General features: G+C 60.6%; 1 protein-coding gene and 1 long non-coding RNA gene across 2 annotated transcripts; both read right to left on the bottom strand.

Annotated features, from left to right (window-relative positions):
• Positions 1-1,322: 1,322 nt before the first annotated feature.
• Positions 1,323-2,708, bottom strand: LOC137456008 (uncharacterized). The gene is made up of 3 exons (XR_010990941.1): positions 2,529-2,708; positions 1,996-2,145; positions 1,323-1,434 (listed from the first exon to the last, which is right to left on the bottom strand). It is a non-coding gene; the product is annotated as an uncharacterized lncRNA (long non-coding RNA).
• A 631-nt stretch (positions 2,709-3,339) lies between these two features.
• On the bottom strand, positions 3,340-6,933 carry LOC137456022 (hydrocephalus-inducing protein homolog). The gene is made up of 5 exons (XM_068167261.1): positions 6,800-6,933; positions 5,609-5,739; positions 4,755-4,888; positions 3,683-3,819; positions 3,340-3,377 (listed from the first exon to the last, which is right to left on the bottom strand). Exons 2-5 carry the CDS (start codon positions 5,693-5,695, stop codon positions 3,340-3,342), a joined length of 396 nt encoding a protein of 131 aa, XP_068023362.1. The 5' UTR covers positions 5,696-5,739; positions 6,800-6,933.
• Positions 6,934-14,097: the final 7,164 nt, after the last annotated feature.

The raw sequence follows: 14,097 nt of genomic DNA, 5'->3' as shown, positions 1-14,097 counted from the left end.
CTCCTCATCCCCTCCAGCCCCTCAGATCCTGGGAGAGGAGACTCTGCTCAAACCAATGTCACATCCATGGACTTCCTTTCAGCTTGTGCAGATCAGGCTCTGCCCTTGATGCTGCTGAACATGCCCATAAGTAAATGGGGTGGCAGCAAGAGGAAAGCAGAGCATGCAGCAACACCTAAAAGGACTGAGACAAATCTCCTTCCATCAACTGTCTACATGGTCCTCATGGGAGCTTGGTCCCAGGTCCTGCTGAGTAAGGAGGGCACAGGCAGAAAGGGGCATCTGACAGAGCCCCAAGGGAGAGGCTCCACCTGGGTGCTTTAGAAATGTCACTGCAGTAGATGTGGCTTGGCTCTGAATTCACCAGAACAGCCCTTAGGAGGTCACCCAGAGCACCTCAGCTTGCAGTGCCAGGGAGGAGAGCAAAGGCGCTGAGCTGCCCAGGACAGCTTCACCATCAGCCTGACCCCAGCAGCTCCCGGGGCAAAGATGTTCCTTTGGGGAAGCTGAGGAAAACTCCCAGACCTCTGCCTTGGCCCTGGCCCTCCTGCAAGGGGACATTTTGAGTTCTTCCCCAGACAGGGCAGACAGAAGCTTGCTTTGCTTGCTCTCATGGCTGTCACAAGTTTCACCCTGGACCTGCTCCACCAAGCTAGGGAGTGAGGAGAGCTCAGGGGAAGGGGGCTGGGCTCCCTGCTGAGCCTCCACTCGAGACAACCAACGTCAAACCTTCAGCCTTGTCCTGGGCTGTTGGGTCTTGAGGACTGGACCTGGCCTGCTCATCCTGCAGCCTCTTCTGGCCCTGACAGCCCTCTAGCAGCTCTGGAGGCAGCTGCTCCCCTGGGGCACGTGGAGGCAGCAGCAAGGTCCTGCGGCAGTCGTAGTCTTGCAGCTGCCGCAGGATCTGTGCATGGGAAAGAGAAACCACTCGTGGGAGGCACTGCTGGAGCTCCAGCACAGGAGCTCCAGCACAGGAGCAGCTCCCCAGCCAAGCCATCTTCTCCCTCAGGCCTCCCTCCCAACACCATGGACTAGCCAAGCCCCTCCACAGCCTGCCAGCAGAGGAGCTAACCCTGCAACACCACCAGGCTTTGCCCTGGCTTCTGTCTCCAGCTCCCTGGCACGAGGCTGGGAATGCTGCAGTGCCCTGAAGCTCCAGGAATGTGGCCTTGGGGACCAGACTTTGTCTCTTACCTGCTCCTCAGCAAGGTGCTGCTGGTCAAACTCCAAGGAGTAAAACTCGATGGGGAACTCACAAGGGTTCTTCACCACCACTGTGCCCTGTGCCCCAGGGCTGGATGGCAGCACTGGCCCCAGCTCCAGCACTTCAGGCTGGAACTCCAGGCGTGGCTCCAGCCCACTGCCCGAGACCAGCAGCTGGAGGTGCTGGCTGCTCTGGCAAATGTTGATCTTCAGCTGGCTCAGGTAGGGCTTCTGAAAAGAGAAAAGTGCAGAAGCTCCTCCATGAAGTGCCAGGTGGCAGGGCCTCAAATTCACCCCATGCCCCAAGGCCAGGGATGGTAGCAGCACCTCTGAGGGGAATGGAGAACAGAAAAGAGGACAAGGAGGGATGGTTTGGAACTGAAAAAGGGAGATGCAGACCCCAAGGAAAGGAGATGTTTTGGAAGCTGAATGCTGAGCCTCTGGCCCAGGCTGCCCAAAGAGGTGGGAGATGCCCATCCCTGGAGCCCTCCCTGGAACAGTGCAGTGCTTAGCAGAAAGATCCACAGGGTTGTCCTGCCCAGTGCCCTGGCACTGCTGTGTTGGGCAAACAGCAGCTGAAGAAGAGGGGCAGAGGAGGCAGACAGGAGGGAGGGGAGTGTCCTCTGCTCAGTGTTTGGCTCTCCAAGCCCCCTCTGCAGAGGCTCCAGCAGGGGAAGCTGAGCTTGCAGAAAGCTGCATGTCGAGGAAGAGCTCAGTTCCTGCTCCCTGCCTGGGCTCTCCTTCCCACACTGCCCTGCCAGACCTCCTGGGGCTGACATCCACCCAGCTCACCTCTTCCACGGGGGAAAATCTAACTTGCAGGTTGCACCACTGCCCAGGGTCCAGGACTCCAGCTGAGGGAAGCACCTCAAAGACAGAGGCCTTGGCCTTCAGCTCCTGCAGCAGCTTCTGACGCCTGCTGGCTGGCAAAGCTTTGTCCACCTGAGCACAAAACCAGGGGGGTGAGGTCTCCTTGCTCTGGCAGGACACAGCTGGCTGCCTGCAGTGCTGGCACTCGTGGGGTAAGAGCACACATCCAAACCAGATGTGGCCAGCACTGGCCTAGAACTGGTGGCAAAATGTGGAGGCAGGAGAGGCAGCTGGGGAGGGTGCTCCTCAGAAGAGGAGCAAGGGGTGAAGATGGCAGAAAGTGAAGCACCAGCTGGTGAACAGGCCCAGGGGCTGCAGCTTTGCTCTGCACCCTCCAAAGCCTCCTCAGCCCAGCTGGAGCCCAAGCGTTCGAGCAGCCAGAGGAGCAGAGAGGACAAGAGAGGAGAAAGAAAGGCAGCCAAGAGGCTCCAAGTCACACCCTGTCTGTGCTTTACCTTCTGAGCAGGCTCCTCCCTGCTGAGGAACCACTGACAGGGCAGTGGGAGCTGATTGTAGAGCCGGATGGTCTCTTCCTGGCACTGCCCACACTGGACAGCAGAGAACTCCAGCCTGGCCCTGGAGAGGCTGAGGGAGGGCACAGCCACCTTGGCACGGAGGAGGACACGACATGTGGGTCCTCCTGCAACCTAGTGAGGGACAGAGCATCCAGGTGAGATCCCAGCCTGCCAGCTGCCCCAAAAGGCAGTGTGGGCACAGGGAGGGGGGGGAAGCAGAGGGCACCTTGATGGGCAGCAGTGCCTCCACCTCGCCCTGCGGCAGGGTGGCACTTTGGGGCTCCAAGCACACAGGGAAGGTTCTGCTCTGGGAGCAGGGCAGCTGCTTCACGAGCCCCAGGTCCACGCTGAAGCCTTCAACAGATGGAAACGAAGCAGCTGAGGCACAGGGGACGTGAGATGGCTCACAAGCACCTTAAGTGTCCTGGCTAGCAGCTCTGGGAAGGATCTTTTGCACCTCCAGAAAAGCTGCTGCTCCTTCTCCCTTGGCAAAAGCTTTGCACAGCCAGAGCCCAGGAGCCACAGGGGAAAGGAAAACATTGCAGCTGAGGAGCTCCAGCAAGTGCAGGGAAGGACACTCAGAGCTCTTCAAAGAACTCCCTACAAGCAGCTGGGAGGAGACCTCTGAGCACCCTTTCTGCACAGCAAGGCAGCGATTGGTGGTGCTGCAGCCTTGCCTCAGGGCTGATGCCAGAAGCTGTTGGGATACCCCCAGGGGAGGCTGAACACAAGCCCCAGGACCTCGTGAGCCTCACACCAAGCAGCTCAGCACCACCAAGGCTCCAGCTCCTTGCAACACAAGGCCAGAGAGTGCACAGAGAAACTCAGCTGCTGCTGCTGGCAGCCAAGTGCAGAAGGTGCTGAGAGGTGCCCAAGGTGCTCACCCACCCAGCCCCTGCAGGGCAGACTTAGGGCAGCCACAGGCAGGCCAGGCCCCTGGGCACTGCTGGCCAGGAGAGCTCAGGCTCTAAAGCAGCAGGTCCCAAGGAGGACAAAGCTTTACAAACAAGTGCTCCAAGAGAACTCCCCATGGCCAGGGGCTCAGGCTGAGCTGTCCCAGGCAGGCCACAGGAAGGGTCCCCAGCACTGCCTACCTGTGCCACGCAGGAGCTGCCCACAGACTTGGAAGGACACAGGGAAGTGCCCCGGGTTGGTGACCTTCACGCTGCGCCTGTGGATGCCACCCAGAGCCACGCAGCCAAAGTCCAGGATGTGCTCAGGCAGCTCAGCTCTGCAGGGAGGAGGGAGGGCACTCCTGAACCCACAGCCTGGCCACGTTGCCACAGGATGGGAGATGCAAATCCACTGGGAAAACTCAGCTCAAGCTGCTGACACCCAACACCTGAGCAGCCGGGGACAAGACTCTGGCCGGTGCCAGGGGAGGCAGGGCCCAGGTTCTAGCAGCTCCCAGGGGCACCTTCAAACACAGCTGGTTCCCAATGGACACTGCCCACAGCTCCTGTGCCACTGCAGAGAAGCCCCCTGCAGCTCCACTGCTCTCAGTGCAACTGCTGAGCCTGGCCTGCAGCCCAAGCCTGGAACTGCTTCAGGGCCTTGTCAGATTTGAGCCCCAGGAAACCTTCACCCAGCTCTGTCCCCAGAGCCCCAGGGACCACAGCCACCAACACCTGCAAGACCCATGGGCAGGTCCTGTCCAGAGCCATCCCACTGTTCTGCAGAGCATCTTCTGCCTGGGCTGGAGCCTGCTGCAGCTGCTCCTCAGCATGAAGCAGCAGAGGGAAGGACCAAGCAACCTAGGAGAGCCCTGCAGTCCCCCCAGCCCCCAAGCCCCCAGCTGAGACTTTGCCAGGCTGCTCTGGGGCCAAGTGTGGTCTGGTGGGAAAAAAAGGAGGCCAGTTCTGAGCTGCTTCTTTCAGAGCTGCTCAGCAGGAATGCTGTCTGTGCTGTCTGGAAGGGCCTGATGCTCTGCACTGGCTCCATGAAGAGAGCCCAGCATCTGTGGGCAGCTGAGCACCCCCAAAGCTCAGGGAAGTGAGGACACTCAGCTGCTCCCAGGCAGCACGGCACAGCTCTCAGGAGCAAAGCCTTTGTGCTGCCCACAGCTGTGCCCAGCTCTGCAGAGCCCAGCAGCTCTCAGCAGCAGGGCTGCACTGCTGGCTGTCACCCCCAGAGCACCTGCAGGTGGCTGTGGAGGTCTCTACTCACTTGAGAAGCCTGCGGCGAGCCTGCAGCCTAAAGGCAGCTTCCTCTGGGGCACTGCAGGCCACAGCTTCCTGCTGCTCCAGGATGTGCTCCTTGAGCAGGATGTCCTCCAGCTGCATCTGCAGCCCAGTGTCCAGCTGAGGCAGGGAAAGACAGGGGCTGCTTAGCCAAGGTCCTTCCCAGGGCATGGGCTTGGCTCTGAAAGAGGATCCCATCCTGCTCTTCTCGAGGGGGTGATGGAGTCCTCTTGTCTCACTGCTCAGTGCCTGGGACACCTCCAGCTCTCTTGGGCAGCACCTTCTCTCCAGAGCTACCAGCTCCAGCACCCTCACCTGCCCAGACACTGCCTTCAAAGCTATGCCAGACACAGATGGACAAGCCAGGAACTTCTCAGAGCTCCAGGGATTTGCCTGCCCACAGGGAGTGCCGAAGCAAGCTGGACAAAAGCCCTCTGGAGCAGGGGACCAGGAGAGAGCTGCTGCCTCTTGCAGATGAGAGCTGAGCACAGTCCCAGGGCCAGCCCAGGCTGCTGCTCTCAAGCTCTGCAAACCTGGCAGGGCTTGGCCTGGGAGGAACAAACAGCCCAGGGATGGGGCCCCATCAATTCACCCCCATGAGCATGGCCTGCAGGATCTCAGCCAGCTGCCAGGAAGCTCCTCCAGCTCCAGCAGGGACAACCTCCAGGGCTGGACAGCCCCTGGGGCAGCACTCAGCTGATGAGAGTCATGGCTGAGTGTGGGCAGGGAGGTCCCACCTGCTAGCAGGGCCCCAGGAAGCCTGTTGTGGGGTACAAGGGGATGCAGTGACACAAGGGGGAGAGGCTGGCTCCTGCCACACAGGGCAGCAGCTGTTCTCACCGTGGCAGCCAAGTCATCTGGGGTTGGTTCTGTGGCTGCAGCCTCCCCCAGGACAACTTCTCCATCTCTCTCACTGTCCTTGGCCATCTTTTCTTTCACCTTCCTGAAGGCCTTCTCATATTTCTCATTGCCTGAAGGCAGAAACCCCCCAGAGTGCAGTGTGGGCATCTGAGCTGGGCAGCCCCCTCCCCACACCACCTCTCCCAGAAACACTCCTCCAGCAGCTCAGGGCACAGCATTGGAAGAGACCTCGAGGATCATCCAGCCCAACCTGTCACCACAGACCTCATGGCCAGACCATGGCACCAAGTGCCACATCCAATCCCCTCCTGAACACCTCCAGGGGTGGGGACTCCACCACCTCCCCAGGCAGCACATCCCAATGACCAATGACTCTCACAGTGAAGAACCTTCTCCTCACCTCCAGCCTAAACCTCCCCTGGCACAGCTTGAGACTGTGTCCTCTTGTTCTGCTGCTGGGTGCCTGGGAGAAGAGACCAACCCCCACCTGGCTACAACCTCCCTTCAGGTAGCTGTAGAGGGCAATGAGGTCTCCCCTGAGCCTCCTCTTCTCCAGGCTAAGCAACCCCAGCTCCCTCAGCCTCTCCTCACAGGGCTGTGCTCAAGGCCTCTCCCCAGCCTTGTTGCCCTTCTCTGGACACCTTTCAAGTCTCTCAATGTCCTTCTTGAACTGAGGGGCCCAGAACTGGACACAGGACTCAAGGTGTGACCTAAGCAATGCAGAGCACAGGGGCACAATGACCTCCCTGCTCCTGCTGGCCACACCACTCCTAATGCAGGCCAGGATGCCCTTGGCCTTCTTGGCCACCTGGGCACACTGCTGGCTCATGTTCAGGCAGCTGTCAGTCAGCACCCCCAGGTCCCTCTCTGCCTGGCTGCTCTCAGCCACTCTGAGCCCAGCCTGGAGCTCTGCCTGGGGCTGCCGTGGCCAAAGTGCAGCACCCGGCAGTGGGTGCCTATCCTCCTGCTGCATGCTGAGCTTCAGCCCTGCCCAGCTTCCTCCCCCAGAGGAGCAGCTCAGCCCCAGCTCTGCAGGGTGGCTCCTGGGACAGAGCCCACAGGGACTTGCAGAGCCTGGGGAAGCCACCAGTGCTGCTCTGACAGCCTTGGGGGTAGGCCCTGGGGGAAAGCCCAGGGGAGCATCCTGAGGAGCAGCCAGGCAGTGCTCACCTTGGCTGTTCCTGGGCAGGTGCAGGCAGAGCCTGGGAAAGCTTCCCTCTCCTTTCAGGCAGACTTCTTGCGGCTCCAGGTGACCCACTGGGAGCTGGAAAGCCTTGCAGAAGGCCCCAGGCGCTTCTGGCAGCTAAGAGACTTTCAGCACCTGCTGCTGGCCGGCTCCAAGGCTACCCTGCAGGGAGGGAATGCACCAAAGAGGCTTTGATGGAGGGGGTGATGCTCAGCCAGGTTCTCCTCTAGAAGACAGCAGACAGCAGCACCTTCTAGCTCTCTGGTTTCCAAGAGCTTGTCTCCTGCCCCAGGCTGCCAGGTCCCCTCCAGAGTGCCAGCGTGGGGAGAGCTGGAAAGGACCTCTGGAGGTCATCACTCCAACTGCCCTGCTAAAGCAGGGCACCCCCAGCAGCTTGCCCAAGAGCAGCATGGCCAGGGGGAGCTGGAATCCCTCCAGAGCAGGAGGAGGCCTTCCCTCAGCACAGCCTGGCCTTTGCTCAGCACCAGCACAGCTCTGCTGCTCCCAGGCTTTGCCTTCAGCCAGCAGGAGCCAGGCCTGACCAAGCAAAGCTCCAGCAGCAGTGCTGGGCAAGGCAAGGGAAGTGCCCCTGCCCTCTGCAGGGCCAGCAGCTCCTCTCACAGCACCTCAGTGGTGGCCACTAGGCTCCTCAGCTCAAAACGGACAGGGACCTACTGGAAAGAGTCCCAGGGAGACTACACACATGCTGAGGGCCTGCAGCATCTTTGTGAGGCTCAGAGGCTGAGACTCCTGGGGCTGTTGAGCCTGGAGAAGAGCAGCCCCAGAGAGGGCCTCTGATCAAAGCTCAGCAAGAGCTAAAGGGCTTGTGGGGGACAAGAGGATGGGGCTGGACTCTTGTCAGTGGTGCCCACTGACAGGACAAGAGGCAAGGGGCATCAGCTGGAACCCAGGGAGTTCCATCTGACCAGGAGGAGAAAATTCTCTGCTGTGAGGGTGCTGGAGGCCTGGAGCAGGCTGCCCAGAGAAGTTGTGGAGTCTCCTATGGAGAGATTCCAACCCCCCCTGGGCACGCTGCTGGGGGTGCCCTGCTGGAAGGAGGAGGTTGGGCTGGATGCCCCCAGAGGCCCCTTGCAAACCACCCCCCCTCCTGGGATCCTGGGAGTGCAGGTGGGTGTCCAGGGCTCTGAGCCCCACCTGGGACTCCCACCAAACCTCCTGCCTGTGCAGTTCAACTCAGGGTGCAGGAGCCTGCCCTGGCTCATGCTGAGCTCCAGAGAAAGGCCACAAGGAGGAGCAGAGGGCTGGAGCTGCTCTGCTATGAGGACAGAGTGAGAGAGTTGGGCTTGTGCAGGCTGGAGAGGAGAAGGCTCCCAGGAGACCTTCTGGTGGCCTTCAGGTCTCTGAAGGCAGCTCCAAGAAAGCTGGGGAGGGACTTTTGAGGGTGTCAGGGAGGGACAGGACTGGGGGGGTGGAGCAAAACTAGACAGGGGGAGATTCAGGTTGGGTGTTAGGAAGAAGTTCTTCCCCAGGAGGGTGGTGAGAGCCTGGCCCAGGCTGCCCAGGGAGGTGGTGGCAGCCTCCTGCCTGGAGGTGTTTGCAGCCAGGCTGGAGGTGGCTGTGAGCAACCTGCTGTGGTGTGAGGTGTCCCTGCCCATGGCAGGGGGTTGGAACTGGCTGAGCCTTGAGCTCCCTCCCAAGCCTGACAATCCTGTGAGCTGCAAACACATCTCTGGCCACACAGCAGCAGAGCCTAGGACAAGATCTAGAACAGAAAGTGTCACTGGGGCTTCCAGAAGTGTCTCTGGCTTCCAGAAGAGCTGTCCCAGGCCAGAGCAAAAGGAAGCAGATCCAGAGGCACCTGGCTCTGGGTGACAGGACACATCTGCAGCCTTCCTCAGCTGCCCACTGCACACAGGGCTGCACTTGCAGGTCCCTGCTCCCCTTCAGGCTGCAGGGAGGAGCTGAGGAGTGGGCCAGGACCTGCCCCCTGAGCCCCCACTCCAGCACAGGACACAGCCAGAGCCAGCCCAGCCCCACTGCCAGCACCATCCACGCTGCCACAGCAGCACCAAGCAGAGCTGTGCCTTCAGAAGCTGGCAGGAAGAGGGCATGAGCCTGGCACCTCTTGCAGGAGGCAGGCAGGAGGAAAGATGGAAGCCATTTGGCTTCCTTTGCCCATGGCACCAAGGGCCTGAGAGAGGAATGCTGCTCCAGCCCAGAGACATCCACCCAAGGCTCAGGAGCTGAGGTCACAGAATCCTGGAAGGCTTTGGCTGGGAAGGGACCTTTCAAGGTCACAGAATCACAGGGCTTGGAAGGGACCTCTGGAGATCATCAGAGCAGGGTCACCTAGAGCAGCTTGCACAGGAGTGCAGCCAGGAGGCTTTGGAATGGCTCCAGAGGAGACTCCACAGCCTCTCTGGGCAGCCTGCCCCAGTGCCCCACTGCCCTCAACACACAGAAGTTCCTTCTGCTGTCAGATGGAACTTGGCTGTTGCAGTGTGTGCCCCTTGCCCCTTGTCCTCTCCCTGGGCACCACTGACAAAGCCTTGGCCAGAGCCCCCTGGGTCCCCTTGAAGGCTTCAGAAGCACTGAGGGGATCTGCCCTCTGTCTTGTCTTCTCCAGGCTACAAAGCCCCAAGCCCCTCAGCCTTTCTTCACCAGACAGATGTTCCAGTCCCCTCAGAGCCCTTGGCTGGACCCTCTCAAGCAGCTCCCTCAGGTCCTGACCAGCTCCTGCCCCCTGGGGACCACCACTCACTACAGAAGCTCCAGCCAGCCTCTGTGCCAGCAGCTCCTTCAGGCCTGCAGTGAGCAGGGACAGCTGCAGCTAGGGCAGGCTGCTGGGATGCTGCAAACTCCTCTCTGCACTGCTCCAGCCCTGCTCAGCCCTGGCCCCCTCACTGCCCCCCCCAGCTGCTGCAGAGGAGCAGAGCTAGAGGGGTGAAGGAGCAGGGAAGGGCTGCTCCAGCTCCTGGCACAGGAGCTTCATGGCCAGGCAAGAGCCAGGCAGTCTCCTGGGCAGCCCTGGCAGGGGCAGGCAGGGCAGTTCCTGTCTGCTCCCACAGGAGGTGACCCAGGACAAGAGCAAATGCTCTCAGGCTGTGCCAGGGGAGGGGGAGGTTGGGCATCAGGCACAATCTCTTCCCCACAAGGGCTGTGAAGGCCTGGCCCAGGCTGCCCAGGGCAGCAGGCAGTCCCCAGCCCCGGAGAGACTGAAAAGCTGTGGAGATGTGGTGCCAAGGGCCAGGGTTTGGGGCTGGCCTGGCAGTGCTGAGCTCCCAGCTGGCCTTGAGGATCTGAAAGGGCTCTTCCAAGCCAAAGGATCCTGTGAGAGGAGGCAGCTGCTGCTAAGAGATCCAGCCCATCTGATTGCAGTGGCCTGTCCTCTCCTGGGGACAGCAGCACAAGAGGAGTTCCAGTCACCTACACTCATGCCTCTAGGAGCCTCCTAAGGCCAGGGGTGCTGGGCAGAGGAGACAAGCAAGCAGGATGCAGCAGAGAGCCTGCAGGAGCCTAAGGCTGGCTTTGAGTATGCACAGCCAGCCAGCAACCTCCAGGCTCCTGCTGCCCCTGCTACAGTGCCAAGATGCTCAGGGGCCTGGAGCAGCTCTGGGAGGAGCTGAGAGCCCTGGGGCTGTTGATCCTGGAGAAGAGCAGCCCCAGAGGGGATCTGATCAGTGCTCAGCAAGAGCTAAAGGGTGGGGGACAAGAGCTTGGGGCCACTCTCCTCAGTGGTGCCACACCAACAAGAGCAAAGCAGTGCTGCTGAGGCTGTTGCCAGCCCCAGGGCAGCAAAGAATGAGCTCAGTGCTAACAGCAAAAGCTTGGTCCTGCTGCAGTCAACAGCCAAAGCCCTGGGGACTCAGAGCAGCTCTCTCCCCTCCTCCTTTGAAGCCAAGCACAGCCACAGCTTCCAGCCAGCAGATCCAGGGCCAGGATGCCAGCCAGACACTCACCTTCTCCACCTGGAAAGTGATTGCTGTGGAGGACATCTGCAGGGCAGGAGCAATGAATTGGCAGCTGAGCTCCACCTGCAGGGTCTGGGTGCTCCTGGCCTCGCTGCCCACCGCGGCCTGGCACAGCAGCTGCTCCCTCACCGCCTGCAGGAGAAGCCACAGGGCACATGGGGGCTGCCAGCAGGGTGGCCAGAGGACAGCCTGCCTCTGCCAGCCACCAGCCACGGCCCTGCCACTGCCCCCCTCACTGCTGGTTTCCCCTTGCCCTCCACAGCTTGTGCTGCATCCCCTTTCTCCTGCACTCCAGTGGCCATCAGGCTGCAGCCAACAGCCACAAACAGCTCTGGGGAGGCTTGTGCTGCCAGGGACAATCCCTGCCCCAAGGGGTTCTTCCTTTGATGTGCCCCAGTGCTGAGCAGGCTCTCCTCCCCCTCCATCCTGCCCTGCTGAGGCCACAGCTGGGTCCAGTTTGGGGCTGCCCAGTTCAAAGTAGTCAGGGAACTACTGAAGAGAGCCCAGTGAAGACTACAAAGATGCTGAGGAGCCTGGAGCACCTCTCTGAGGAGGAAAGGCTGAGACCTGGAGCTGCTGAGCCTGGAGCATCACAGAATCACACAGAAGCACAGAAGGCTCTGAGCTGGAAGGGACCTCCAAAGGTCTTCTAGTCCAACCCCCTCAAAAAGAAGAGCAGCCCCAGAGCAGATCTTCTTCATGCTCAGCAAGAGCTAAAGGGTGAGGGGCAAGAGGAGGGAGCCTGTGACAGGACAAGGGGCACAAAGTGGAACCCAGGAAGCTCCATCTGAGCAGGAAGAGAAAATTCTCCTCAGCGAGGGTGCTGAGGCCTGGAGCAGCCTGCCCAGAGAGGTTGTGGAGTCTCCTTCTCTGCAGAGACTCCAAACACCCCCTGGACACTGGCAACCTGGCCAACCTGCTGTGGGTGCCCCTGCTGTAGCAGGGGGATTGGGCTGGCTGATCCCCAGAGGTCCCTTCCAACCTCCCCCATGCTGGGATTCTGTGACCCACAGGAACCCCCCCCCAGGCAGATGCCTTCAGGTCAAGGAGGGATCACTCCCCACTAGGATGCCTCCTGCCCTCCTTCCCAGAGCTGCTTTGGAAAGAGACCTCCCCAGGACAGAGCTGCCTTGCATGTCCCAGCAGAGTCCTCTCTCAAGCTGGATGGGCTCACAGCCAAGCCTTGCTCTGGACAGCTCCTGGGATCACTTCTCCACTGCTGGCTCTTTCCTCTGCTACAGCACCACAACCCAACTCCTCCCAGAGCTCTTGGCTCTGACTGCAGGGCCAGGCAGGCACAGCTGGCTGCACAGAGCCCCTGCCAGCTTTCCAGGGAGACATTCTCACCACTGCACTCAACAGCTTGGTGCCTTTTGCTCCTCCTCAGCAAAACCTTTGGGCTCAGAACTGCATGGGGACAGCCCCAATACAGCCACCCAGGTGAGCAATGAAGTCTTCTTCAAGCCACTCTTGAGGCAAGCCTTTAGAACACCCTTCAACACATGAACATCAGCAGGAGCTTCCTCTAGAGCTGTTCCACAGAGAATCATCTCATGGCTTGCCTTGGCTTGGCAGGGACCATTCAAGGTCATCCAGTCCAAGCCCTCTCCACTTCAACCTCTGTGCTGCTGGAGCTCAGCAGTGCACATCAGGGTGCAGCTCCTCTGCAGAGCTGCATTCCCCTGGCAGAAGGCTCCAGGCAGGAGGAGGCCCAGCGACCCATCCAAGGGTGCTGGCAAGACCTGGCTGCCCTTGGCACAGCAGGGCTGGCTGGGAGCCTGGGGCAAGTGTCACTGTTCCCAGGAAAGCAAGTTAAGCTGCCAGTTGCAGTGGTGCCATGGGGATGAACATCCCTGATCAGCAGAGCTGGCACTGGGCTCCTTCCTCTCCTCCAGCACTTGGTGCCAGACAAGGCCTCTGCCCATCTTTGTCTGCAGAGGAGAAATGCTGCAGCTCCAGCCACTGCCTGCCCTGCTGGCTTCCCCCAGACACAGGAAACCTGCCCTCCTGCCTTCCTTTCTGCCTCTGCTCCCAGGCTGTGAGTCACTTCTTCTCTCTGCCCTTCCCTCCTGCCTCAGCACCTGGCACCTTGGCACCTGCCACAGCAGCAGCTGCCTTCAGCCCCTGCTTTGGTAGCAGCAAGTGCTGCAGGATGGAACACAGAGCAGCCCCAGCCACTGATGGTGGCCAGCAAGGAAAGCAGAGGACTCTGCCAGGGGGAACCTGTGGCCTTCAGACACTCTCTTGCTCACATTCTCAGGCCAGTGCCAGGGGGCTGCAGGACAAGTCCCAGGGGAGGTGATCTGATGGGGAAGGCTCAGCCCTTGTGAGGGACCTCACCTGGGGAGTGCTGGAGAAGCCTTCCAGCATCACCTCCATCGTTTGGCCTGGCCTCAGCTCCATCCTCTTGGGCCGAAGCTGAAACACAGGGCAGGCAGCAGGGGGGCCCTGGGAGGAAGCTTTGCCCTTGGTGCTGCTGAGGGAAGGCAGCCAACGGCGCTGGCCAGGCAGGGAGCAACCTCCCACGGTCCAGCGGAGCCGCTGGGTGCGGCGGCCTCGGTTGGTGACCCTGGAGCTGTAACAGCAGGGAGCCAGGCTGCAAGAGGAGCAGAGATGGAAAAGATCAGGAGAGCTGCTACTGCCCAGCACTCACCCAGCTGCTGCTGCTGCTGTCTGACCACACAGCTGGCAATGGAACCACCTCTGAACTGCTGACCTAGCTCAAACCTTCAGCAGGAGCCAGCCCTTGCCTACCCCTGAGCTTCTCCCCACCCAGCAGCAGCTCTGCTTGTGCCCAGCCAGGGAAAGCTTCCTGAAGCACATCCTCTCAGCTGCTGTGGGCAGAGCAGCACCAGCCCCTGCTGCTTCACACTCAGCAGAGTTGTAGCAAAGGGCTGCCTGAGGGTCAGGCTGGATCAGACCCTGAGCTGGCCTGACCTGGCTGCAAGCCCCTATGACAAGAGGGATGTGGAGGTGCTGGAAGGTGTCCAGGGAAGGGCCACGAGGATGAGCAGAGGGCTGGAGCTGCTCTGCTGTGAGCACAGACTGAAGGAGTTGGGGCTGTTCAGTCTGGGGAAGAGAAGGCTCCCAGGTGACCTCATTGTGGCCTTCCAGGATCTGAAGGGGGCTCCAGGAAGGCTGGGGAGGGACTGCTCAGGATCTCAGGCAGTGCTAGGACTAGGGGGAATGGAATGAAGCTGGAGGTGGGGAGATTCAGGCTGGAGGGGAGGAGGAAGTTCTTCCCCATGAGAGTGGTGAAGCCCTGGAATGGGTTGTGCAGGGAGGTGGTTGGGGCCCTGTCCCTGGAGGTGTTTAAGGCCAGGCTGGATGAGGCTCTGGCCAGCCTGATC

This window comes from Melanerpes formicivorus, unplaced genomic scaffold (genome assembly GCF_026170545.1).
Source record: "Melanerpes formicivorus ecotype bairdi unplaced genomic scaffold, bMelFor1.0.p_v2 SCAF_114, whole genome shotgun sequence".
NCBI lineage: Eukaryota > Metazoa > Chordata > Aves > Piciformes > Picidae > Melanerpes > Melanerpes formicivorus.
This window is presented reverse-complemented; position numbering and strand designations above follow the sequence as displayed.

Bases quoted from the DNA above. Each gene is read 5' to 3' on its own strand.
- LOC137456022 (XM_068167261.1), bottom strand. From the start codon at position 5,695: ATGGCCAAGGACAGTGAGAGAGATGGAGAAGTTGTCCTGGGGGAGGCT. The intron at 4,889-5,608 runs GTGAGAACAGCT...TCCCTGCCTCAG, and splicing joins CAGATGACTTGGCTGCCACG to CTGGACACTGGGCTGCAGAT. The intron at 3,820-4,754 runs GTGAGTAGAGAC...TCCTCCCTGCAG, and splicing joins GCTCGCCGCAGGCTTCTCAA to AGCTGAGCTGCCTGAGCACA.